We start from the raw sequence: 25,695 nt of genomic DNA, 5'->3' as shown, positions 1-25,695 counted from the left end.
CTCTGCTGAATCTTTCTATTAGTTCCAGTAGTTTTCTTGTGAAGTCTTTTGAGTTTTCTGTCTATAGTATCATCTCATCCACAAATAGGGAAAGTTTTTCTTCTTCCTTACCAATCTGAATGCCCTTTATTTCTTTTTCTTGCCTTATTGCTCTAGCTAGGACTTCCAGCACAATGTTAAATAGGAGTGGTGATAAAGGGCATTCTTGTCTCTTCAAGTTCTCAGGGGAAGTGTTTTCAGCCTCTCTCCCTTAAGAATGACATTGGCCATTGGTTTTATATATATAAAAAAAATAGATACCCTTTATTATGTTGAGGAATTTCCCTTCTACACTTATTTTATTTGAAAGTTTTTTTTCCAGGAATTGGTGTTGGACTTTGTCGAATGCCTTTTCTGCATCAATTGAGATGATCATGTGATTCTTTTATTTATGCAGTAGATTATTTTGATTGATTTCCTAATGTTGAACCATTCTTGCATACCTCGTTTGAATCCCACTTGGTATATTATTTTATTTTTTTAATATGGTGCGGAATTCTATTTGCTAGAATTTTGTTGAGAATTTTTGCATCTATATTCATGAGAGATATTCATCTGCAAATTTTTTTTTTTTTTTTTTTCCTGGTGTCTCTGCCTGGTTTTGGTATCAGGATTATGCTGACTTCATAGAATGCATTTGGAAGTATTTTTTCCTTTTCTGTGTTTTGAAATAGTCTGAGTAGTACTGGCGTAAGCTCTTCTTTGAATGTTTGGTAGAATTCTCCAATGAAGCAGTCTGGGTAAGTGCTTTTTGTCTTTTGGGAGTTTTTTTTTTTAACCTTTTTAATCTCTTCTGTTATTTGTCTGTTCTGATTTTTAACTTCAGTTTGTGTTAGTTTGGATAGGTACTGTGTTTCTAGAAATTTGTCCATTTCCTCTAGGTTTTCCAATTTGTTGGAGTATAGTTTTTCGTAATACCCTGTTATGATCCTTTTTATTTCAGTTGGGTCTGTTGTAATGCCCCCCATTTCATTTCTTATTTGAGTTATTTGCATCCTCTCCTGTTTTTCTTTTGTCAGTTTGGCCAATGGTTTTTTGATTTGTTTGATCCTTTCGAAGAGTCAACTTTTGGCTTTGTTGATTCTTTCTATTGTTTTTCTATTCTCTAATTCACTTATTTCTGCTCTAATCTTAATTATTTCCTTTCTTCTGCTTGCTGTGGGCTTCTCTGGTTGTTCTCTTTCTATTTGTTTGAGTTAGGTAGCTAATGTTTTGATTTTTTCCCTTTTTTCTTTTTTGATGTGTGCATCTATTACTGTAAATTGACCTCTGAGCACTACCTTGCTGTGACCCAAAGGTTTTGGCATGATGTGTTTTCATTCTCATTTGATTCTGGGAATTTTTTTTATTCCATCTCTGATTTCGTCTATTACCCACTGGTTTTTAAGCAGGGTGTTATTCAGTTTCCTTGTGATTGATTTTTTTTCCTTGCACTTCCTATTGTTAATTTCTACTTTGATGGTGTTGTGATCAGTGAAGATACTTTGTATTATCTCAAAGTTTTGGATTTCGTTGAGGGTTGCTTTGTGGCCTAAAATGTGGTCTATTCTCAAGAACGTTCCATGTGCATTGGAAAAGAATGTGTACTTTGCAGCTGTTGGGTATAGTGTTCCATATTTATCTATGAGGTCAAGTTCGCTGATTGTGGCCTCTAAATCTTCCGTATCTTTGTTGAATTTCTTTCTAGATGTTCTGTCCTTTACTGAGAGTGGTGTGTTGAAGTCTTCTACGATTATTGTGGAACTATCAATTTCTTTTTTCAGTGCTGTTAGAGTTTGTTTTATGTATTTTGGAACCTATCATTGGGTGTTTTTTTTTTTTTATATTTATTATGGTTATGTCTTCATGATGGATTTTCCCTTTAATCATTAGATAATGCTTTTCTTTGTCTTTTATGGTGGAATTTGCTTTAAAGTCTATTTTATCTGAGATTAGTATTGCTACTGTGGCTCTTTTTTGGTAGCTGTTTGCTTAATGCATTTTTTTTCCATCTTTGGTTTTTAATATATTTATGTCTTTGTTTCTAAGGTGTATCTCTTGTAGACAGCATATTGACGGGACCTGGTTTTTTTGTTTGTTTGTTTATTTTATCCATTCTGTCACTCTCTGTCTCTTTATGGGTGCATTTAGGCCCTTTACGGTCAGTGTAATATTGATAGGTGTTGAGTTTACTACTGTCATTTTGAGTGCTTTTTTTTTTTTTTTGTGGTGCTGACATTGTCTTTGTTCCTCTTACTCTCCTGTGCTGAATTCCTTTTGTTTGTGGATTTTTTTTTCATTCATTTTTGTGGGTTTTATGTTTACTGAGATTTTATGTTTTTCTTCTTTATTTTGATGAGTATGTTTGTTAACTTTCTTTGTGGTTACATTGAAATGTACCATTATCTTCCTAAGTTTGAACCAGTCTTCTATTACTTAGCATCACCTTGACTTCCTCTCCATTTGAAAGCTCTATACCTACACCGTTTATTCCCTCTTTTATTGTTCTGATGTAGTTGTCGTTTACAGATTAACCTCTCTGAGTCTGTGTTGTAAATCTTTTAGTTTTGTTTTATCCTTGAGAGTTCATTACCAAGGTTGATATCTGGCTGATGTGGTCTTGCTTCCTAGACTCAGGCTGTCATCTGATGTTGTTGGTTCTCTAACTGAAGGACTGCGTTTAATAATTCGTCAAAATTTGGTTTGATTTTTACTATTGCCTTAATTTCCATTTATCTGGAAATGCCCTGATTTCACCATCATATTTGAATGAGAGTTTTGCACGATACGTTATTCTTGTTTGGTAGTTTTTTTCTTTCAAGGTTTAATACCTGTCATCCCATTGCCTTCTTGCCTGCACAGTTTCTGCTGCATAGTCAGAGTCTTGTTGTTTCCCCTCTGTGTGTGACTTTTTGTTTTTCTTGAGCTGCTCTCAGTATTCTTTCTTTGTCTTTGGTTTTAGCACGTGTGATTATGATATGCCTTGGTGATTTTCTTTTGGGGTCTACTGTATACGGGGTTCTTTGAGATTCTTGGATGGTCAGCTTTTCATCTTTCATGACATTAAGGAAGTTTTCTGTCAACAGTTCTTCAATGATCATCTCCATGTTTTCCATTTTCTCCCCTTGTTCTGGAACTCTGGTCACTAGTAAATTTGTGCTTTTGATTGTATCCCACATTGTTCTCAGGGTTTCTTCATTTTTCTTTGTTCTTTTCTCTGATTTTTCCTCAAAGTGGTAGCATGTGTTTGTCTTCAATTTCACTGATCATGTCTTTCATTGTTCCAAACCTGCTCCTCAAATCTTCTATGACACTGTCCATTTCTGAAATCTTGTTTAAATTTTGGATTTCTAATTGCTGTTTTGGCATGATTTCTAGTTGTTTGTTTATTTTGACTTTTTGTTCCTGTATTATTTTCCTGAATTCTTTCATTTTTTCCCTGTCTTCCATGATTTTGCCTATTTTTTCCTAATTTTGTCTGCTTTTTCCTTCATCTCTTGAATAGCCCTGGGTAGTAGAGATTTGAATTCCTTATGAGGTAGTTCTAGTGCCTTTTCTACTACTGGAAAGTCTCCTGGTGTTTTATTTTGGATGCCTACTGGAACAATTCTGTCCTTTTTTTTTATGTTTTGATATTGTCTGCTGTTTTTGGAACATTCAGTAATTATTTTTGTCATTTATTAATTGCTTTTTGTTTTATTTGGTTATGTCTGAGCAGGTGGACTGGGCATTCTTTGTTTTTGCTCATCTGTGGACACAAATATTTCTTACAATCTTGACCAATAGGCAGGGCCAGTCACTCAGCTCTGGTGCAGCAGGACAGGTCCAGTGGAGGGAGAGAGGCTGGGATGGGTTATTTTCAGCACATACTGGGGCTGACAGGGTGGGGCCAGCTGTTAGTGCAAGCCAGGTTCCAGTAAACCGTGCCTGTGCCACTCTATGCTCAGTGCATGGTGCAGATAAGCAGGAGGGAGTGGGGAGGATGTGATGTGTGGACCTAAGTGGATGTGGGAAAGAAGAGAAACAGGAGAAAGAAACAGAAACAAACAAACAAAAAAAATAGTGCTGAGGGAGCCTACCATTGGAGTGGCACAGACCCAGAGAAGCTATGTGCTGGTGGCTTTCTAGCAAGTTGGTGTGGCACAGCTCATCAAGAAGTGACAGATACAGGACATATACCTACGTGGGTGGGAAAGAAAAGGAAGAAAGGGAGAGAGAGATAAGAAACTAGATTTTAAAAAAAGAGGGAGAGAAAGGCACATGCAGCCAGGTGGTCAGGAGAAAGGAAAGGAAGGAAGGTAGAAACAAGAAACTGAGGAAAAAAAAAAAAAAAAAGAAGAAAAACAAAATGCCTCAAGGGAGGCCACTGGAAGTGAGTCCTCAGCTGAGTGTCTCTGTACAGCCAATTAAGAAGGAGCAGAGATGGCACATGGTGCTAGGTGTTCAGGAGAAGGGTAAAGAAGGAAGGTAGTGAGAGACAAGAAACTAAGAAAAGAGGAGAAAAAAATGCCCGAGGGAGCCCACTTGTGTGGTGGTGTGGGCTGGGGAAGGGGCTCCCTAGCCAAGCGGCACTACACAGCCCATCAAGAAGAAGCAAAGATGATACATGGCAACAGGTATCCAGGAGAAAGGAAAGGAAGGGTGGTAAAGAGAGACAAGAAACCGAGAAAAGAAAAGAAGAGAAAAAATGCCCTCAGAGAGCCCTCTGCCGTGGCCAAGTGGACCAAGAAAGGGCCTCCCCAGCTGAGTGACACTGCACAGCCTGTCAAGAAGGAGCAGAGATGGCACACAGAGCCAGGTGTTTGAGAGAAAGGAAAGGAAGGAGATGAGAGAGAGAGATGAAACCAAAAGAAGCCAAAAAAAGCAACAACAGCAGCAAAGAAGTGGTACTAAAGGAGCTGGCTGGTGTGGATGGGGTGAATTCAAGAGGCAAGGAGCCAGTGTCTCCCTGGCCCACTGACCTATGCCCACCAGAAGACAGTGGAGGCTGAGCAGCAGGAAGAAGGGTGGGGGGTGGGAAAGTGTGTATTGCTGGTTACCAGGTGTTCTGTCTCCTGCTGAGAGCTCTGAGAAACTGCCTTCCTGTATTCCCTTGGCTGAGGGTTCCAGGATGGCAACACTGTGCCTAGTTAGCTGGTAGGGGACCTCTATTCCAGAGCTCTCCTTGCTCTCTGTTCTCTTGTCAGTTTCTTATTCCATTTAGTGGTTGGCTGAATTCTTTATCCCTTTGTTTGGTGCTTCAGCTTCTAGGAAAGACATTTGTCTCTGTTTTACTTAGTTTTACTGGTCTTTACTGTGGAGGGACCGCATGGTGCTTCTGTCTATAGCACCATGTTGGCTCTGCGCCCCCCCCCCACAAGATAAATTTTTATTTTATTTTGGTTCTTTTTTATTTTCATGATTTTTCTCAAAAGCCTGTTGATCTTTTATCATTTGATCATATGCATAAATGAAGTCCTAGATTAATTAGAATAGATAGCTAGTGGGGCTTTAAAGAAAGGCTGATTTGGGGGCCCTGTCAGTAAGTAGGTGGAGATGTACCCACAAGCAGGCTTTTCTTTCAGCACGTGAGGTAGTGAGAAAATCAAGTGAAGAAATTGGAATGCTCTTATTTGTTAAATAATGAAGGCTTGATTCTGAGAACAGAATGCATTGAAGTATTTCACTGTTTTGTGGTACTACCTTTCCTTTGAATGTTTCTCATATTCTCTCTGACACTAAATGGTCTTGATCTTGGTTCTCTCTTAAATTCTCTTCTCTTCTCTTCTCCACTCTTTTTAGGCGAGCTCACCCATTCAGGTGGATGTGATCATCTCAATTACTAAAATTTTGGAATGCTTCCATACCAGTTAGTAAAGAGCTGCTTCCAGGAGACCTTCAAGTTCTCCCTATTACTACTCCAACCTCTCTAACCCCTCCTCCAGTAGCTCCTTCCCCCAACTTCCTCATAATCTATCAACTGAGAGCTTAATGCTGGCACAGCAGGATAGTTCTAGCATCCTCCTTCAACAAGATAACCAGTATCCGTTCTGATTAGTCAGTGCTCATGGCTCCACCCAGAATCATGTTCCCCTAGAGTGGGGAATACATGACTTCTCATCAATACTCTACTCATTCCTATTTTGTTTATAATCAATTTCCCACAAATGATCTCTTCAGTCCTCTAACCCCACTCCACAGATGTCCAAGACACTTATTTCACTGAGAATATGGGAGATATTTGATTTAAACAAAGGTCTTCCACCTGAGACATTATCTGTGACTCAGACTTGACATACAGACTGAGTTCAGGAAACCCAAATGCAAGAAATGGGAAATACTTTCTTTGACTATGCCATAGGAATATCACCTCCTAACCTGAGCTTTTGCCAGTAGTCATATGACAAAACCATTTGCAATTGAGGCCAGCATGAAAGTGCATGTACTGTATTCATTGTTCATTGGAAAGAGAGCTGTGTGCTTTAGATAGTAGACGAGGTGACAAAGTTGATATTTTGCTATAATATGTTTTAAATCCTGTCTTGTATTTTTGCCATAATGTTGGGCCATACCAACGCTAAATGTTAATAAATGCTTGGATTGAAAACCAATAGGGCATGTAGTCTTTACAAATACCATTTACAACCATCAACCTCCCCTATCTCCCCTACACATATTACACAATTGAGGTGAAAGGAAAAAAATCCTTATTTCATGCTGTCCTCTACCAAAATAACAAGCTGACTGTGGTATGTGACCTGAAAGAAATAAAATGCTTCCATTTCTCAGTCACCTCTCCTGAGAAGAAAGTCCTCTGTTTTGTTGCTGTAATATAAGATTGCTAAGGAAAGAAATGTAGTTTAATTAATTTCAGAATGTTTCAAGTACGAATATAACTGGCATCCTGAACTTGTCAATTGTTCCATGTATTCTAAAAACCAAACCTGCTGCCGTCGAGTCGATTCCAACTCACACCGATCCTACAGGAAAGAATAGAACTTCCCCATAGGGTTTCCGAGGCTGTAATCTTTACAGAGTAGGCTGCCACATCCTTCTCTCATGGGGCAGCTCATAGGTTGGAATCACTGACTTTTCGGTTAGCAACCAAGCACTTAACCATTGCACCACCAGGGCTCCTTCCATCTATATGTTAGATTTAGAAGATTTTTCCTCTGAAAGCTTCATATTGAAGAATAAAAATTAGGTAGCAAGAAAATAGTTAGCTGGCATAAAGCTGTATCTTCTGAAAATAATTAAGATTATTTCACAACAGTGAAATTACCCGGGTATGCTTGGCAGAGTAGAGTTCCCCCAAAACTGGTATGAGAGAATTTCTTCTGATTATTCCTATAATAACATTTAGTTTATTTTCTAAGCAATAAATGTATCTCATCTTTAGTAATCAAATTTTGTTAAGATGGAAACTAAAGGCAAAGTAAGTCATAACTCTGAGAATTATGTAAAAAATATATAAAAATTTTGTTTTAAAATGTTTTCGTGTTTGTCAGTATGAATTAAATAATGTCGAAATTGTTAAGGTGACAGTTTATATTAATCAACATTTTACTAATTATTTTATAAAGTGACAAATGTTATGGGTAACTTCAAACACCAAATAAAACCCAAACCCTATGCCATCGTTCTGACTCATAGCAACCCTATAGGACAGAGTAAAACTGCCCCGTAGGATTTCCAAGGAGTGGATGGTGGATTCAAACTGCTGACCTTTTGTTAGCAGTCGAGTTCTTAACCACTGCACTGCCAGGTCTCCCAAATTCCTAATATATATCATAAATTTGTGGTTTGCAAAATAAGATTTTATTGAAACATAGGTAACAAAAACTTAAAAAAATATATTTCTATTTGATATCTGCTAAAATTTTGTCTTAGCATTTGGTGAATTTTATAATGTAATATTCCAAAGATTATTTTAAAATAGATATTTAGAATTAAATAGAAAATTAGAAACTCTAAGTTTGGTATGGTCACATTGCATTTTTAACTTTGAATTTTTATTTCCCTTTAGAACCAAAAATAACTCGCCCTCCCATAAATGTAAAAATAATAGAAGGATTAAAGGCAGTTCTGCCATGTACCACAATGGGCAATCCCAAACCATCAGTGTCATGGATCAAGGGAGATGCTGCTCTCAGGGTAAGTGATCATTATTATAAAAAATATACATAAAACATATTTTAAATATAGGTCCTTTCTAAACTCAGCTACACACTTACAAAATTGCAGTATAAATTTTTTTCATGGGCATTTTAACCATTCTTAAGTGTTCCCATTCCCATATATGCAAATTGTAAGGCACCCCAGTTGGGAATGGATGGGGGAAAAAAAAGAGAGAGATGAGAACTAACGAAGTGTTAGGGATGGAAAAGGAGGCAAAGCAAAAGCATAGCTAGAGTCTCTTTTATTTGTTAGTTGGTTGGTTGATTTGGACTTAATGTTTTTGTTTTTAACATCGAATCTTTGAGGCTTGGGGAAAAAAGATAGAAATAAAATTCGGGTTTTAGAACTGGCAGTTTCTGGGAGGATGGAGAGAAATGAGGTTTGGAAGAAAAGGTATGAGGGCGAACACTCTGGAGTAAAGCTAGAGCATGAAGACTCGGAACTGGTGAACAAACACCTTGGTATGTACCCTCCTCAGTTACTCAGAGTAGACACATTAAAAATTGATTTTCTCTGCTGATTTTATACTACCTTTGTATCTTATTCACAAATTTATTCATAAATTATTATACTGCATCATCATTGTCTCTTTCCATACTTATCACCTACTTACTGTGAACCCAATGAGGTCGCAGGCATTATGGTTTTCATCTTACTATGCCTAGCATATTCCATGCAGAATACATAGGCCTGAATATATGTTAATTAATTGAAAAAAGTTCAAAATGGACTACCTTTGTTTTATTGAGAATAAAGCAAATAATGTTAAAATGTTCTATGATTATGTAACTCTCTGGCCTTTTGTTATAAATATTGGATATATTTCTACAATGAAAACAAGAGTGGCTCTACGTATGCTACTGAATCTAGAGTCCAGAAAGAAAAAACAAATGTAATATTTTAACTTCAAAGTGACATCTTTATTATTGGTAGAATTTTCCAATTTTTCAAGGGACATGTATTCCCTTAAAGATACTGTAGAAGGTGTATAGTATAATATAGTAGTTAAAGCAGTGCATTCAATCAGACAGATTGGGTGTAATTTTTAGCAAGTCAAATAACTCTTGCCGACCTTATGTGACGAAAGAAAAAAAAAATAAATTACGTCTCATGGAGTCATTGTAAAGATTAATTTTGGTAATCTTGTACTATCTCATTTAACACTGTGTGTGATACATAATAAATAATCAATAAATGTTAAAATTATATCGATGATGATAACAATGATGATGATGACTTGCTAAATTATGGTAAAATGTGTCCTTGATTGAGCCACGATGTTTTAAAATTTATGTCCCTACTTCTGGCAGGAAAATTCCCGCATTGCAGTTCTTGAATCTGGGAGTTTGAGGATTCATAATGTGCAAAAGGAAGATGCAGGACATTATCGATGTTTGGCAAAAAACAGCCTTGGGACAGCATATTCCAAATTGGTGAAGCTGGAAGTTGAGGGTAAGTAACTATATTCCTCCCCATCACCATGTGAGAAAAGAGCCTCATATTTTTCCGTGAAGACTGTGTTTGAACTTTCAAACGCAGAGATGTGGGAAGTCCAGTTCCCTTAACTGTTCCAGCCATTGGGTCATGAGGTCAACACCGTGAGAATAGAAAAGAAATAATTAAGAGAGAGAGAAATTTTCGCTAATGTAATAAGTCACATAGAGTCCTGGTGGCACAGCAATTAAGAGCTCAGGCTGCTCACCAAAAGGTCGGCAGTTCAAATCTACCAGCCGATCCTTGGAAACTCTGTGGGGTAGTTCTACTCTGTCCTATAAGGTTGCTATGAGTAGGACTCAACTTGGTGGCAAGGGTTTTTACAGGTGGTGCAATGGTTAAACACTTAATTGCTAAACAAAAGTTCGTAGTTCAAACCCACCAGTTGCTCCGTAGGAGAAAGACCTGGGGATCTGCTCCCATAAAGATTACAGCTTAGGAAACCCTATTGGGCAGTTCTACTCTGTCACAGGGTGATTGTGAGTCTGAACCTACTCGATGGCACACAACCACAGGAACGACAACTGTACAAGACTTCCAGTAGCTCAAAAGTCCCTTTGAAGTGATGATTTAAATTAAATTGGAATGTTAGAAATTGAAGGGAATTTAGAGATCCTCTAGGAGAGTACTGGAGCACTGGTGGTGCAGTGGTTGGGAGCTATAGCTGCTAACCAAAAGGCTGGCAGTTTGAATCCACCAGCAGCTCACTGAAAACTAGATGGGGCAGTTCTACTCTGTCCTGTAGGGTTGCTATGAGCCGGAATCAACTCGATGGCAACAGGTTTGGTTTGTTGTTTATTTAATAGGTCACATATCATCTATTGTCCACAATCGGTAATTTGCACCAAAACAGACAAAATTTACTGTAACACTAAAGCAACAGGACACCATTTTAAAACTTCTTCCTTGGCTTGGACAATCCTCTCTTATTTATAAATTTGTAAACATTTTATTTTATTCAGCATATAGACTTTATGACTTTTGCAAAGATAAAAAATTTTTTAAAAAGTTATTTTATGTTTTTCAGATTGTGTTCTGTCACAAGAATTGAGAAAAATAAAACACTGACTAAAATATATAAGAAATAGTAGTTCTTTTCATTTTCTATACTGTTCTTTTAAAATAAAATAATTCAACTACTGGGAGTGAAAGACCTTCACTGAGAAATCAGAATCCAAGCAGGTGTAGGCATTCCATTCACTAGATGGTGGAATCCTTCTTGACCTAAAATTACACCTCATTTTGCTTAAAAATAGAAACTATTAGCACTCCTCTGCAAGTAGTAGAGTAAACTGAGTACAAAACTCTTCCCAGTCCTTCCTGTTACAAGCCTCAGAATTAACCTCTGTGTCTCTCAGTTTTCTCATCTGTAAAGTGGGATTTGTTGTGAGTACTTACTGAGGTAAGGTGTTGATAGTGTTTAGCAAAGTGTTGGCCCTTTGTAAACACCCAATAGATGTTGGTGATCAGAATTTTTTTTTTTTTATCACCAATTTTTCTGATTTTCTCTGATTGGTAAATAAGGTTGAACTATTAAAAAATATCGAAAATGTTAAAACATTAACAAGAAGCTTAGAGAGAAGAAAAAGGTGATTATGTAGGAGAGAGGGTAAATAGTCAAAGGAATGTGATGCTTCAGAATACAAAAGGGACGTATGCAAGGGACAAGTGGAATGATAAATCTTATTCAGAGGGTGACCACATGTTCCTATTTGCTCAGGACCGTTCTGGTTTACACCTGTTGCCCTGGAGTAATTATTAATAGAATCTCCCTTTTACTTTTAAAAGCATCCAGGCTTAGAAGATAAATTATATGGTCACCATACTTAGACAGGAAGAGGGAACTTCCTCTCCTAGGAAGAAAGGAAAAAAAAGGAATGTTTTCCAGTATAAATCCGTTCATAAGTTTGGTGGATGGCATTTGAGAAAGCTCTGCTCTGGAGGTCTCTATTCCCTCTAAGAAGTAGAAAGTAAGGCTATCTTCTGAAAGCACTTCTGTAATTGGAGGGGTAAGGTTTTAAAATAGCTGTGAGGAATGAGAGAGATGACTCACAAGGGAAACCAGGATTCCTGGGTAAGGTTATGGTTTTCATAGACAATGGGACCATGAATATGTAGCGATATCAATCTGCATGGTTGTAAGGTTTCTCCCTGCCCTTCCCCTACATGGTTCAGCAGTAAAGATATAAATTCAGAAAATGGAGAAAGCAAAAATCAAAGGCACGATATAACGGTTGAAGTTTTGCCTGGAAGGAAAATAAGGCAAAACAATACATATACATAAACTGATCAAACACACAAAAAGAGGGATTTGAAAAAGAAAAGTATATGAGGAAAATTATAGACAGACCTCATGAAGAACTGAATATGTTGTTGCTAAGTGTTGTGGAGTCAGTTCTGACTTAAAGCAATGCTACGTACAACAAAATGAAACATTGCCCAGTTCTGTACCACCCTCACAATCTTTCCTGTTTCAGCCAATTATTGCAGCCACTGTGTCAATCTATCTCACTGAGGGTCTTCCTCTCTTTCACTGACCGTCTACTTTACCAAGAATGATGTCCTTTTACAGGGACTATTTCCTCCTGAGAACATATCCAAAGTACGTGAGATGAAGTCTTGCCATCCTCGCTTCCAAGGAGCGCTCTGTCTGTACTTCTTCCAAGACAGATTTGTTCATTCTTCTGGCAGTCCGTAGTATCTTCCACATTCTTCACTAACACCGTAATTCAAATACGTCAGTTTTTCTTCGGTCTCCCTTATTCATTGTGCAGCTTTCACATACATATGTGGTGATGAAAATACCATGGCTTGGGTCAAGTGCACCTTAGTCCTCAAAGTGACATCTTTGCTTTTTAACGCTTCAAAGAGATCTTTTGCTGCAGATTTGCCCAATACAATACGTCATTTTCTTTCATGACCACCGCTTCCATGGGTGTTGATTGTGGATCCGAGTAAAATGAAATCCTTGACAACTTCAGTATTTTCTCAGATTATCATGATGTTGCTTTATTTGTCCAATTGTATATTTGTTTTCTTTATGTTGAGGTGTGTAGTCCATACTGAAGGCTGTTGTCTTTGATCTTCGTCAGTAAATTCTTCAAGTCCTCTTCACTTTCAGCAAGCAAGGTTGTGTCATCCGCATATCACAGGTTGTTAAGGAATCTTCCTCCAATCCTGATGCTCTGTTCTTTTTCATATAGTACAGCTTCTCAGATTATTTGCTCAGCATACAGATTGAATAGGTATGGTGAAAGGATACAACCCTAATACACATCTTTTCTGATTTTAAACCATGCAGTATTCCCTTGTTCTGTATGAACGACTGCCTCTTGATCTATGTACAGGTTCCTTATGACCACAATTAAGTGTTCTGGAATTCCCATTTTTAACAATGTTACACCTAATTTAGTTATGATCCACACAGTCCAGTATCTTTGCATGGTCAGTAGAACACAGGCAGACATCTTTCTAGTATTCTCTGCTTTCAGCCAAGATCCAGCTGACATGAGCAATGTTCCATATCCTCTTCTGAATCCGGCTTGAATTTCTGGCAGTTCTCTGTCAATATACTGCTGCAACCATTTTTGAATTATCTTCAGCATAATTTTACTTGTGTGTAATACTGATTCTGTTCGATAATTTCCATAGTTTGTTGAATCATCTTGCTTTGGAATGGGCATGAATATGGATCTCTTCCAGTCTGTTGGCCAGGTAGTTGTCTTCCAAATTTCTTAGCATAGACGAGTAAGCACTTACAGCATTGCATCTGTTTATTGAAACATCTCAGTTGGTATTCCAGCAGTTCCTGAAGCATTGTTTTTCGCCAGTGCCTCCGGTGCAGCTTGGACTTCTTCCTTCAATACCATCAGTTGTTATCATATGCTGCCTTTCGAAATGGTTGTACATTGACCAGTTCTTTTGGTGCAGTGACTCTGTATATTCCTTTGATCGTCTTCTGATGCTTCCTGTGTCATTCAATATTTTGCCCATAGACTCCTCAATATCACAACTCAAGGCTTGCATTTTTTCTTCAGTTCTTTCAGCTTGAGAAATGCCAAGTATGTTCTTCCCCTTTGGTTTTCTAACTCCAAGTCGTTGCTTATTTCATTCTAATACTTTACTTTGTCTTCTTGACCCACCCTTTGAAATCTTCTGTTCAGCTCTTTTACTTCATCATCTTCCAATTGCTTTATCTACTTTACGTTCAAGTGCAACTTTCAGAGTCTCTTCTGACATCTAGTTGGTCTATTCTTTCTTTCTTGTCTTTTTAACGAGCTTTTGCTTCCTTCATGTACGATGTCCTTGGTGCCATCCCACAACTCATCTGGTCTTCAGTCATTAGTGTTCAGTGTGTCAAATCTATTCTTGAGATGGTCTCTGAATTCAAGTGGCACATACTCAAGGTTGTCCTTTGGCTCTCATGGGCTTGTTTTATTTTTCTTGAACTTGAACTTGCATATGAGCAATTGTTGGTCTGTTCTGGAGTTGGCTCCTGGCCTTGTTCTGACTGATGATATTGAGCTTCTCCATCGCCTCTTTCCACAGATGTAGTCGGTTTCATTCCTGCATATACCGCCTGGCAAGGTCCATGTGTATAGTCACTGTTTATGTTGTACAAAAAAGGCATTTCCAATGACTAAGTCATTGGCCCTGTAAAATTCTATCATGCAATCTCTGGCGTTGTTTCTATCACCAAGGCCGTGTTTTCCAATGACTATTCCTTCTTCTTTGTTTCCAACTTTCACATTCCAATCACCAGTAATTATCAAGGCATGTTTGATCAAGTTCAGATTGCAGAAGTTGGTTAAAAAAAAAAAAAAACTCAGTATCTTCATCTTTGGCATTAGTCGTTGATGTGTAAATTTGAGTAATAGTCGTATTAACTGGCCATCCTTCTAGGCATATGGATATCCTATCACTGACAGCTTTATACTTCAGGATAGATGTTGAAATGTTCTTTTTGACAATGAATGTGATATCATTCCTCTTCAATTTGTCATTCCCGGCATAGTAGACTAAGATTGTATGATTCAAAATGGCCATTGCCAGTTCATTTCAGCTCACAAAGGCTATCTCTCTTCGAGTGTTCCTTTTTATTTTTGAAGGCTTCCAATTTTCTAATATTCATACTTTGTACATTCCATGTTCTGCTTATTAACGGGTGTTTGCTGCCGTTTCTTCTCATTTTGAGTCATGCCACATCAGTAAATGAAGGTCCAAAAAGCTTTACTCCGTCCACATCATTAAGATTGACTCTACTTTGAGGATACAGCTCTTCCCCAGTCGTAATTTGAGTGCCTTCCCACCTGAAGGGCTCACCTTCTGACACTATATCAGGCAATGATCAGCTGCTATTCATAAGTTTTTTACTGGTCAGTTTTTTCAGATGGAGACCACTAGGCCCACCTGACTGCTAGTCTGTCTTAGTCTGGAAGCTCAGCTGAAACCTGTCCACCATGGATGACCCTGATGGTATTTGAAATACCAATGGCATAGCTTCCAGCATCACAGCAACCCATAAGCTACCAAAGCATGACAAGCTGATTGATGAGTTGCAGTCCTCACAAAGAACTGGATGTAATTTCACAATTGAAAAATATAATGATTGAAATTAAAATTCAATTAATGAGTAATGGTAGATTACACAGAGTTAAAGAGAGAATTAGTACATTGGAAGTTAGCTGTTTAGAATTTAGAACTCAGTGCAGAGAGAAGAGATAGAAAAGATGAAATTGAATTTAAGATTAATGAAGGGTTACAGAAAGAGAGAATCCAAAAAATATGCAAGAGGCAATAGTTGAAAACATCATCACCGAGTACTTTCCAAAACTGGTAAAAGACAAATCTTCAAGTATGAGAAGGACATCAAGTCCTAATCAGTGAAAATAAAAGAGTAAATAAATAAATAATTTCATACCCAGACACATCATAATGAAACAACAAGGCCAAAGAGATTATCTTAAAATATTGAAGAGAAGACAGATTATTTATAAGGGTCCATAGTTAAAATGCCAACAATGGGGAGGAAGTAGGGAAACCAACACTTTCACACATTCTTATAATTTGATATAGCCTAGTGAATCCCCTTTTTAAAAAATACAAATCAAACAAAAATATTTGTGTATTTGTCTCAATAATTTAACTTCTAATTGTTTATGTGAAGGAATTATTTACACAAGTATATGTTCAAGGTTATTTATCACAAAGTTGTTTAAAATATTAGAGAGTCTACAAGAAATTAAATTTGCATCAATAAGAGACTGAATAAATACGTGGTGAAATTCCATGCAGTTATCAAAAAGAATGAGATTGATCTATATATATTGACTTCTAAAAATATCCACCATATATATGACTTGGACATGTTACTTCCCATCTCTGATCCTCAGTTTCTTCATCTCTAAAATAGGGATAAAAACAGGACCTACCTCTAAGAGTTGTTATGGTGCTTAAATGAATTAATGTAGGCACAGCGTAAACCCTATACAATTGTTGGCTTTTTAAATTATTTCATTTATTAACAAGTACTTGTCTAGTGCCTACCATGTGCTAGGCACTGTTCTAAGTGCTTTAGAAATGTTAACTCATTACAAATATCAATGCTTTCATAAGTGAAAAAGAAGGTTAAAGAACAGTATATATTGTATGTTACATATTAGAACACATATACAAAACTGTATATGTGTTCTAATATGTAACAATATATACTGTCACTATCTCTGGTATTGAATTACATTGGGGTTAACGTCTATTAGATGCTTTAAACAGCTCTATACTTTATTTTTATACTTTTCCAATATTTATAAAGAAACTTTTTTTTTTTTATACTTTATTTTTATACTTTTCCAATATTTATAAAGAAACCTTTAAATTAGGAAGAATGAATACATGTGTTTATGCTTCGGGAAAAAAATTTCTTCCAAATATTATACTATTTCAATAAAGTGACATGAATGTTTTTGTTCATTGCTTTGATGTGTTATTTTTGCAGTTTCGTCGCTTCACTCTTCTCTAGGACAAACTCAAGGGTAGGGAAAGTTTTACAGAGGCAATTTAATACTTTGCTATTAGGTTTTAACAATGTTTAGAGATTAGCTGAAGAATGGTGGAGGCATGGATCCTGATGAACAGAACCTGAAATATGCCATTTTCTTAGGGAAGGAAACAATCCATAGAGATAGTAAGCCTGGGGCATGCGAGAGAAAATAAATGGAGTCACCTAGGTGGAGTGGGAAGTGAAGGGGTTCAGAGAAAGGCAGCTGCTGGTGGCGCCTTTGACTCGTCTTTCACTCTTCAATCTTAAGTCTGAAATTTGATTCCTTAGTGACTTGGAGGATCCAATACTAAAATTGTTTCGATTCTGACTTCTTAAGGAGCATATTCCACCCTTGGCTGGGTATGATTGAGTTACAGGAGAAAGGGAAAAGCGTAATTAAGGTAAGATTTTTTTTTCTAGTAGAAAAGTGAAGGGACTACTAGGTAAGAACTGTGTAGACATACTGATTAGACATTGGCAGGGAAGTCTTAAATTCCATAGTCACCTGGAGTTGTCAATCCTTCAACTGTGGAGGCTATTCCTTTGGAAGAGTTAACCCCTGTCCCTGGTTCCTCTGTGACAATGGACTTTAAAATAGGTTTCATGGCAGGATGTGATCAGAGGACAGCCTTTTGTCGATTCTCACCAGAGAAATCTACGTATCATATGTCATAGACTGGAAGATGCTCATTTTTTACCGTATCTCAAATTGGGATGCATCTCACTCTCAGCAGTTTCTTCCAATCGCCACTGGTTAATTTTTAGTTTGCTATGTGTTTAACATTTTTGACATTGTATATATGTCTTATAGGTCTTAAAGGCAACCACATACGGTTTGTGGCTTTGCCCTCTAGTAAGATCATTTTTTAGTTGTCTCCAAAAGCTGAGAATTAATATACAATGACAAAACCAAGAGAAATAAATCATATTGTCTCATAAAGCTTTCTATATATTTAACTAGAAATATTCCTACTATGAGAAATCCTTTCTTTTAGTTAGTCCCACACAGAGGTGACAATATTGTTTTCTATAGGATGATTCTACAAAGCCTCTTTTTTTTTTTTAATTATATTTGCTGCGTATTAGTTTCATTAGGTTGAAAACTGAGATTAAGTGGCTTTAATGCAAGATAGAAGGAATTATTTTCTAAGTCAAGAGGAAGTCTTATCTGTTTCTCCAATGCGTTTCATGTTCTACTTAGGTATAGCGTGTATGGGAAGAATGTTCCACACTGTTACCCTTGTATATCTTGAAACAGACTTGTCCTGAGTACCTTTAAAGTTCAGGAAGACAGACACTCAGTGGTAGAGCTATAAGACAATGGAATGGGCTGACGAGTGGTCAGCGCTAGAGTTTTCAAGGAGAGGTTGCTATCTGTCGTGGAGACTTTGGTTGGGACAATGTCTGAAGGACAAAAATCTGATTTTACTTTCCTGTTCTTGACCAGATGTATATGCCCCATAGCAAAAAGTGTGTTTAATGAACACTACGTCAGAAACATTAAACAATTTTAACATGATAAAGTAATTCCTTTAGTTTTTATAGCTAGTCAGTCATTTTAATTTTTTCTTAATCATTGGAAAAGATCCATTTAACAATTTAAAAATATCTAATTTTCTTCCTTCATATTCTTTGACTTAACTATAATAAGATGATTTAGTTATTTGAGACTGGATTTGGGTCTTATTACATGTTGTGAATATTACCTTCAGAACAGTCCTGCTTGGTATATAGAAACTGGTTGGGTATACAATAATTGAGACTCAAAGTAGATGGGAGTTGGAAAGTATCAGGTCCCCACTGATTGCATTTTCTAATAGTATCTTGTTTACCACTGGGGCTGTAAGTGATTAAGGAAAAAGTTGGACAGAAGTGAAGCTGGAACCAAGGGAGGGCTATCAGTGAGCAATGTCCATTGGACAGTGGTGGCTTGGCATCAACACAAGGCTGCAAATGAGATCCAGGGAGGGTCAAGAAGCCGTGTCAAGAGAACAGAACCCTTCTAGATTGAGAGCTATCATAGGCTTCCGTAATGTTTAAACAACTCCTTGTTTCTACAGACCTTCAAAATGCAGTACTTTGTCTCAACCTGTGGGTGAGGCATTTTTGGGAGTTGAGAAGGAGGGTGAGCCATAAGGAAAATTCAGGTGGCCTCAGTGCACAAGCTCTCATCATGTCTGGGCTTCTCTGCAGCCTGAAAGGCTTCATCCCATAGTCGCAGGGCTAACAAGATCTGTCAAGCAACATTTTTTCTGAAGAGTTTGTGAAGACATATGCAGTATGGATGACAACTAATAGAATTCCAAAAGACCAGAACAAGTCATAATTGATGTCTGTAAATGGTACCCCAGAGGCAGGTGTCAATAGATCTAACTGTAAGAGATCCTCAGTGTTTTCAAACTGTTAGATTTCTAGTTCTCTCAGATGCCACTGGGGCCTGCCTACTCTCCTAGAGATCAAAGGCCCTTATTGGATCTAGGAAAGTGGAAGTGATCATGTCATTCTTGCGCCATATTTGATTGACTTTTTCCTTTGTTTATGCTGCAGCTCTTAACATGACAAATGCCACAGAGAGAGGTATTTAAAACCCTAATGTGTGCTGTGCTCTCAGTGATTGCAGTTTTAATAAAATTTGCAGTGGTCCTGTTCCCGGCATCAATTCTACTTGTTTGATGCCACTAACAGGTTTGATTTGCTGTCATGAGTAAATTGTGTAGTTAAAAACCAAACAACAAACAATCCTAAACCTGTGATAGCCCTGGTGGCTATCACTGGGCAAATTAAATCTGCATGATTTAATAGGGTGCATGCTCTAAAAGAAGGTTTGACCCACTGATTTTGACTTCAGGGGATATTGTGTTGCATTTTCACGTAAAAATTTCTGTGGGACTTGCAAGGAAAAATGATAAAATGGACCTTTAGTTGAGTTTCCCTTTAAAGTTGTGTAAGGAAAAGAAAAATTACATGGCAATTATAGCACTGAAAGGGTAATGCTTCAAGTTAAGGAACAGATCTTGTCAATTATGCTTTCTTAAATTTCAGTGTTAAAAAAATGTGCTTCAAAGATTGGTCTTGAATGGTTTAATTTTTGAGTGAAATATTGAGATTCTATTATTTAAAACAAAAAACCTATTGTGATTTAAAAGATGTATACTGTAATTGGAGTAAACTTTGAATTGCATTTTGCAGGTATTAAAATGAGATGCACAAGTTCAAATGTACATACACAAAAGGAAAAGTTCTTCCTCTTTAATGCATTCGTTCTTCCTCTTTAATGCATTCGTTCTCCCAGCAAAGATTCAGTGAACGATGTTCCCTAGGCACTGTGCGAGGCAGAGAAGGCCTTGCCTTCACTGGGCTTAATTTCAAAATGTAATTTATTTCGATTCGTGCAAAGATGTCATGGGAAGCTATTCGAATTCTATGGCAATATGGAATTTAAATAATTTTACATCCAGTTATTTCCTTCAGAAATTGAATATATGCTATGACTTTCAAATTTTGGTTAATATATTCATTTTCATGAATAATAAACTATGCAATGCATGATTCGTGGAGGGAACTTAATGTGTTGGTTAGTAATGTGAGCTCTAGACTCTCGAGAAAACTGCATGGGCTCGAGTCTAGAGTAAACTGAGTTCAAATACTAGCTTCACCCTTACTGCCTCTGTGACCTATAGCAGGTTACTTAATCTTCTTGTGGCTCAGCTTCCCTACCTGTGAATGGTGTTAATCATACTACCTACCTCATAAATTGTTAGAAGGATAATGTTAAATAATACGTTTAAAGCTCTTACAGCAGCACGTGGAAATGAGTAAGCACTCAAATAATAGTTATTAATATTACTTCTGGGATTATATAACTTCTGTGTAACAGAAACAATGATTTAAGGACTTCTGAAAATAATTACTACTCTTTATTCTTTGTATTATCTTTATCTTTGAGGTAGAAGCCATAAAGTTTCATGGCAAAAACTACATTTTTATTTAAAATTAAGTTTATTCTTATTAATTTTGGTTCTACCAGAAGAGTAATCATTGTAATCATGGTCTGGAATTTGCCCTAGAAATCAAATAGTTCAATCCCTTGTTTTTCAAGACAGGAAACTTGAGACCCAGAAAAATTGTTACTTTGCCCAAGTTAGCAGCAGAGCTTGATTCCTAGGCCAGGACTTCCTGCACTGTCCCATTTTTGATTCTCTTTCTTTTTCTGTATTTACTTTGGGTAGAGCAGTACTCTGGAGAGTTCTCATGCTTTAGAATCAGATAGACCCAGGTGTTAATCCTGACTCTGCCACTTACTAGTTATGTGAGGTTGGATTATTTTCTTAACCTTTGCAAACGTATTTCTTCATTTGCAAAATGGGGATGACATTACTTACAGCATGGAGTCCTTAAAATTGACCAAGATAGCATATAGACAACACCCTAAATGATAGCTCTCTGATAAATATTGGTTGTTTGTGTGTTGTTTTTATTGTTGTAAAGCTGGGTGACTTCTATCTAGAGAATACTGCTGGTTAGGCTTCTCAAATTTCATAAATAGGATGGCAACACTACCAACTGCTCATCTGGTTTCCAAAGAGCATAAATCTATCCTCAATCAGCAATGCTTTGTACAGCATTCTTGGTACTTGTTAGAGATTATAAGTTTGATTTGGTGCCACTGTGACAAATGATGTAGCGAAGTTTATCTAAGGAGCTCTGTGAAGACGTGTCTTTACTGCTAAACCGGAGTGAGGCTGTTTGGAGTCAGCCTATCCAAAAAGAATAGCACAACGTAAAAGTGGAGGCACCTTCATGTGTATCTTGAGCAGACATCACACTTTAATTTACGACAGAAATAGCCGTTAGCCAAGTATTTGTTGAAAATATTGATCATTCCATCACTCACTGCACCCTAAGTAAATCCCGGGTGAAGGAGTTTACTTTAAATTGCTTTAAAAATTTAGTGCCTGGGGGAACAAAAAATCTCCCCTGAGGAATTGGCGTTCTGTCTTCCTCCCAGTGGTGAGAACTGTGTACTTTATTTTCTTTTACTTTATTCATTCAGAAAACCTTGTTGGCGTAGTGGTTAAGTGCTATGGCTGCTAACCAAAAGATTGGCAGTTCAAATTCACCAGGCACTCCATGGAAACTCTATGGGGCAGTTCTACTCTGTCCTATAGGGGCGCTGTGAGTCAGAATTGACTTGATGGCAATGGGTTTGGGTTTGAGTTTTATTCATTCATTCATTTGCCCTAACTAGCAGAATGCAATTTGAAGTTTAATTATAGTAATCATTTCAGTAAACCAGCCAGAAGTTTCTTCCTAATATTTATATGTTGTTATTTCACTTAATTTATGGTCATATCATTGATTGTACTCACCTCAAAACATCTATGGAAAGAGATGGAAATGACTAAGTTGATAGATTAGTGGAACTTTTTCTCCAAGGTAGTGGTTCTCGAACATCTCAGGGTGCACCAGAAGTATCTGCAGATCTTATTAAAAGGTGTTAACACCAGGATACATACTCCAGAGATTCAGATTCGATTCAATAGGTCTGTGCTAGGGGCTTTTAACAACACCCCAAATGATTCCTATATGGTCGGTCTATGGATCACACTTTGAGAAACATTGACTTAAAGATTTTTTACCTGAAATTTCTTGATTCCAGGTGAATCTTAAAAATTTAATAAGCAAGTTAGCTTACCCATGGGGAGTAGTAGCACATAAAAGTAGGGGTAGTTCCAAATTTATTTGTCGAATGCTTACTATCTTCCATGTAATGCGATAACTCCTAAAGATAAAGAGTAAAATAAGACGTTCATTTCTTGAAAAAGTTTTCCAGTTTAGTGAGAAAGATAGACATGCTAACAACTAATTAAAGTATATTTGCAATGAGAGAAGTTGGAGCAAGGCACACACACAGCACAGAGCAGGTAGTGAGGGGTCAGGGAAAGCTTCAGAGAGGTGAGGTTCAACAGGGCTTTGATTAATGAATAGGAGTTCGTTGTACAGATTATGTCACAGTGAAGGAGGAAAAGAGAAAATGAAGAAAAAAATGCAGATTTGTCATGTAAGCATGCCTGACACTGACTCATAACCAGAGAGTAGAACATGCACTAAAGAATTGGGACAGCATCTATTAGTGGTGCTGTAAAAGCCAGAAGGCGCTGTGATTTGACTCAGAATGAGCTAACATGGAGATTATCTTCTCTTGTATCCTCTCCTGGACCTTACTCTTAAATGGGTAGATACCTTCCAATTCATCAGCTTGGGAACCTACGGTCTGGAAGTCTACGGCCCTGCTTGGGCATTTGGGTATCCCAGGGAGCTTAGACAACCCTGATACTCTGTTGTCACTTAAAATTATGGTTCTGGCTCCTGTTTCTTTTTCTAGCTAAAATTTCTGGTTAGCTAAAAAAAAAAAAAAAATTCTCGTCTTTAACAAACTTTAGCTTATTTGAGTGCTGTCAGAGTTCAGGTATCTTTCTTTTTATGAGGTTAGGTTAAAAAAAAGTTATTTAAAATAAACTAAGATTTTGGTTAATGTAACATGGTTATATTACATGTGAACATCAGCGGAAGTAGAATAAAGAGTATATGGAAACTATACTATTTTTGCAACTCTTCTACTAATCTTAAATCATTAAAAATAAAAAATTTAAAAGTTAACCAAGAAAGACTTTTCTCCTGGTAACTAACCAGTTTGGCGTTTCCTCCAATTAAAACCAGAAAATGATTTAAAAAAAGAATGAAAAAAGTAAATCAGAACTGAAGTCCAAAAGTGAATCAGAACTGATTCTATTGGCTTATGGATAAGCTCCTAATATATTTTCAGAAGTTGTTCTATTTACATGTAGGTCTGAAATTAAAAAAAAAAAAAATTAACCTTGCATGGTTCTTGTCTGATTTACTTGGTAAACACTTCTTGCTGGCAATCATTACTCACCATCCATATTTACAAGCTAGAAAAATGTTATTATTTCAGAGACCATTGAAATGTTCCCATCGTAAGCCACTTTAGAGAATCATGATGTCACTCACAGAGGAGTGCAGGCCTTATTTTGAGAACTCACGTTTTTGAGGGTGATGTGTAGGTTTTCTACAGGAGCTTGCATTATGATTCGGAGATGGAGCCACAGTGGATAAACTATCTCACACATTGCTCAGCTTCAAAGCAGACAGAGATGTACACAGTGATAGCACACCAGGATTGGGTTTCTTTGCTTTAGCAAAAACCAAACCCACTGCCATCAAGTCAATTCTGACTCACAGCGACCCTACCAAGAAGTCAGGAGAGATAAACCAGGTATACCTACTCCTCACATATCAACTGTCTCGTTATCCAATATTTTGCATTTACGACAATAGTGAAAAATCTACAATCCAACTATTTTGTGCATTAATGACATACATCTGGCAGTAACCCTTTCATGACCAGTGGAACATATAAGACCCACTTACATTTTCCTCCTCTTGTGTCCAAAAGGACATATGTGTCCCACATAATATTTTGTGATCTGATGTGGTCATCCTTCATTTTCATATAATGCTGATATTTGCATAACTACTTAGTCTTTGGAACCTAATCATGTTGATAAGTGAGGAGTGGGTGTATTTACATAGGTTTATCATTATTATTGCCAGGTTGTCTTTTAATGATTGGAAAATAAAAAAGAAGAATCTGTTCAGAAACAAAACACCACAGAACCTCAGTGTGATTATTTTCCAACCATCCCCTGGTCAATTTTGGTTGAGGGGAAATCCCGCAAAGCAACTGAAATGAGCTTTTTTGCTCTTTTGAGTTCCTGGGTGATAAGAACAGTTAATGCCCTCAGCTGCTAACCGAAAGGCTGGAGGTTCAAGTCCACCCAAAGGTTCCTCAAAAGAAGTGCCTGGTGGTATACTTCTGAAAAACCAGCCATTGAACACCCTTTGGAGCACAGTTCTACTCTGACACACTTGGGGTTGCCATGAGCCGGAATCAAAGGCTTTTTTTTTTTTCTTTGCAGCGTTTGTCTTCTAACAGGCATCTCCAACTGAGTAATTCTTAAAATATGACACTAAATGAAACAAATGCAGTCTATTTAAGAAAGAATCCAAATAACCTAATATAGATTAGCATACATGTTTTAATAATGGGGCCTAAAGAATGAATTTTTCTTTATACCGATTCCCTCCTCAGAGAATTCAATTGAGAAATGGAATTAGGCACATGATTTTAACACCTAGAAAAAAGGTACTTAAGATGATCAATATCTGGCATGCAGTCAGCTAAGGCAGATTGGAATTAAAATATAAAATAATAATAAATCTCCCTTTGATGTCATTTGGAGGAACAACTTTCATGAATCAGGAAGATACCCTAGAGATAGAAATAGCTCTGAAAAAGATTTTTAAAAAAGTTAGAAGATCAGTCTTTGAAATTAGCCTCCAGTTCTTTCTAGCTATAGATAAATTCTGTGTTAACTGGTCTATACAAATCATCTAACTTAATTTCCTCCACAATTCTATGAGCTGAGAGTTTATAACTACGTTTCCTGGATGAAGAAACTGAATCTCAGGGAACTAGCCTAAGATCACACAACTAGTAAGTGGTAGCAGGAAGATTCAAATCCAGATTTGCCTGCCTGAATTGTTGTAAGGGTTAAATGAGAGGGTGTCTTGTAAATGGTGAGGTATCGATCGTAAGTGAGGAATTGTATATAAATGTAAAGAAGTCATTCTATTAATATAATTTTGATTTCCCAATTTCTGAGTACATTCTTAGAAAAAGCCCTAGAAAAGTGTTCTTAGAATATAAGATGGCCAGAGATATCTTAAAGATAACTGACTCTGAGAAAAAATATAAAACCTTAATGAAATGGCACTAAAAAAATAAAGTAAAACAACCTTCAGTTCTTTTAAAAGATAAAAAAAAATGTGCTTCGTATAAATGGAATAATTTTCACATTTTCTTCTGGATATACACTTCTTAGTTTTTAGAAATTTGCATAAGT

The 25,695-nt window shown here is 36.9% G+C and overlaps 1 protein-coding gene across 1 annotated transcript in view; it reads left to right on the top strand.

The window, feature by feature from the left end:
• Positions 1 to 25,695, top strand: part of MUSK (muscle associated receptor tyrosine kinase) — a 108,374-nt gene that overhangs the window by 15,130 nt on the left and 67,549 nt on the right. The window contains exons 4-5 of the mRNA XM_003407531.4: positions 8,024 to 8,151; positions 9,486 to 9,627. Of these exons, the coding sequence (XP_003407579.1) occupies positions 8,024 to 8,151; positions 9,486 to 9,627 (270 nt within the window). The remainder of the gene's footprint in view (positions 1 to 8,023; positions 8,152 to 9,485; positions 9,628 to 25,695) is intronic.

The sequence above is a fragment of the Loxodonta africana genome, chromosome 9 (assembly GCF_030014295.1).
Source record: "Loxodonta africana isolate mLoxAfr1 chromosome 9, mLoxAfr1.hap2, whole genome shotgun sequence".
In the NCBI taxonomy this organism is placed as follows: domain Eukaryota; kingdom Metazoa; phylum Chordata; class Mammalia; order Proboscidea; family Elephantidae; genus Loxodonta; species Loxodonta africana.
Note: the sequence above shows the minus strand (reverse complement) of the source record. Positions and strands in the feature narration are given on the sequence as shown.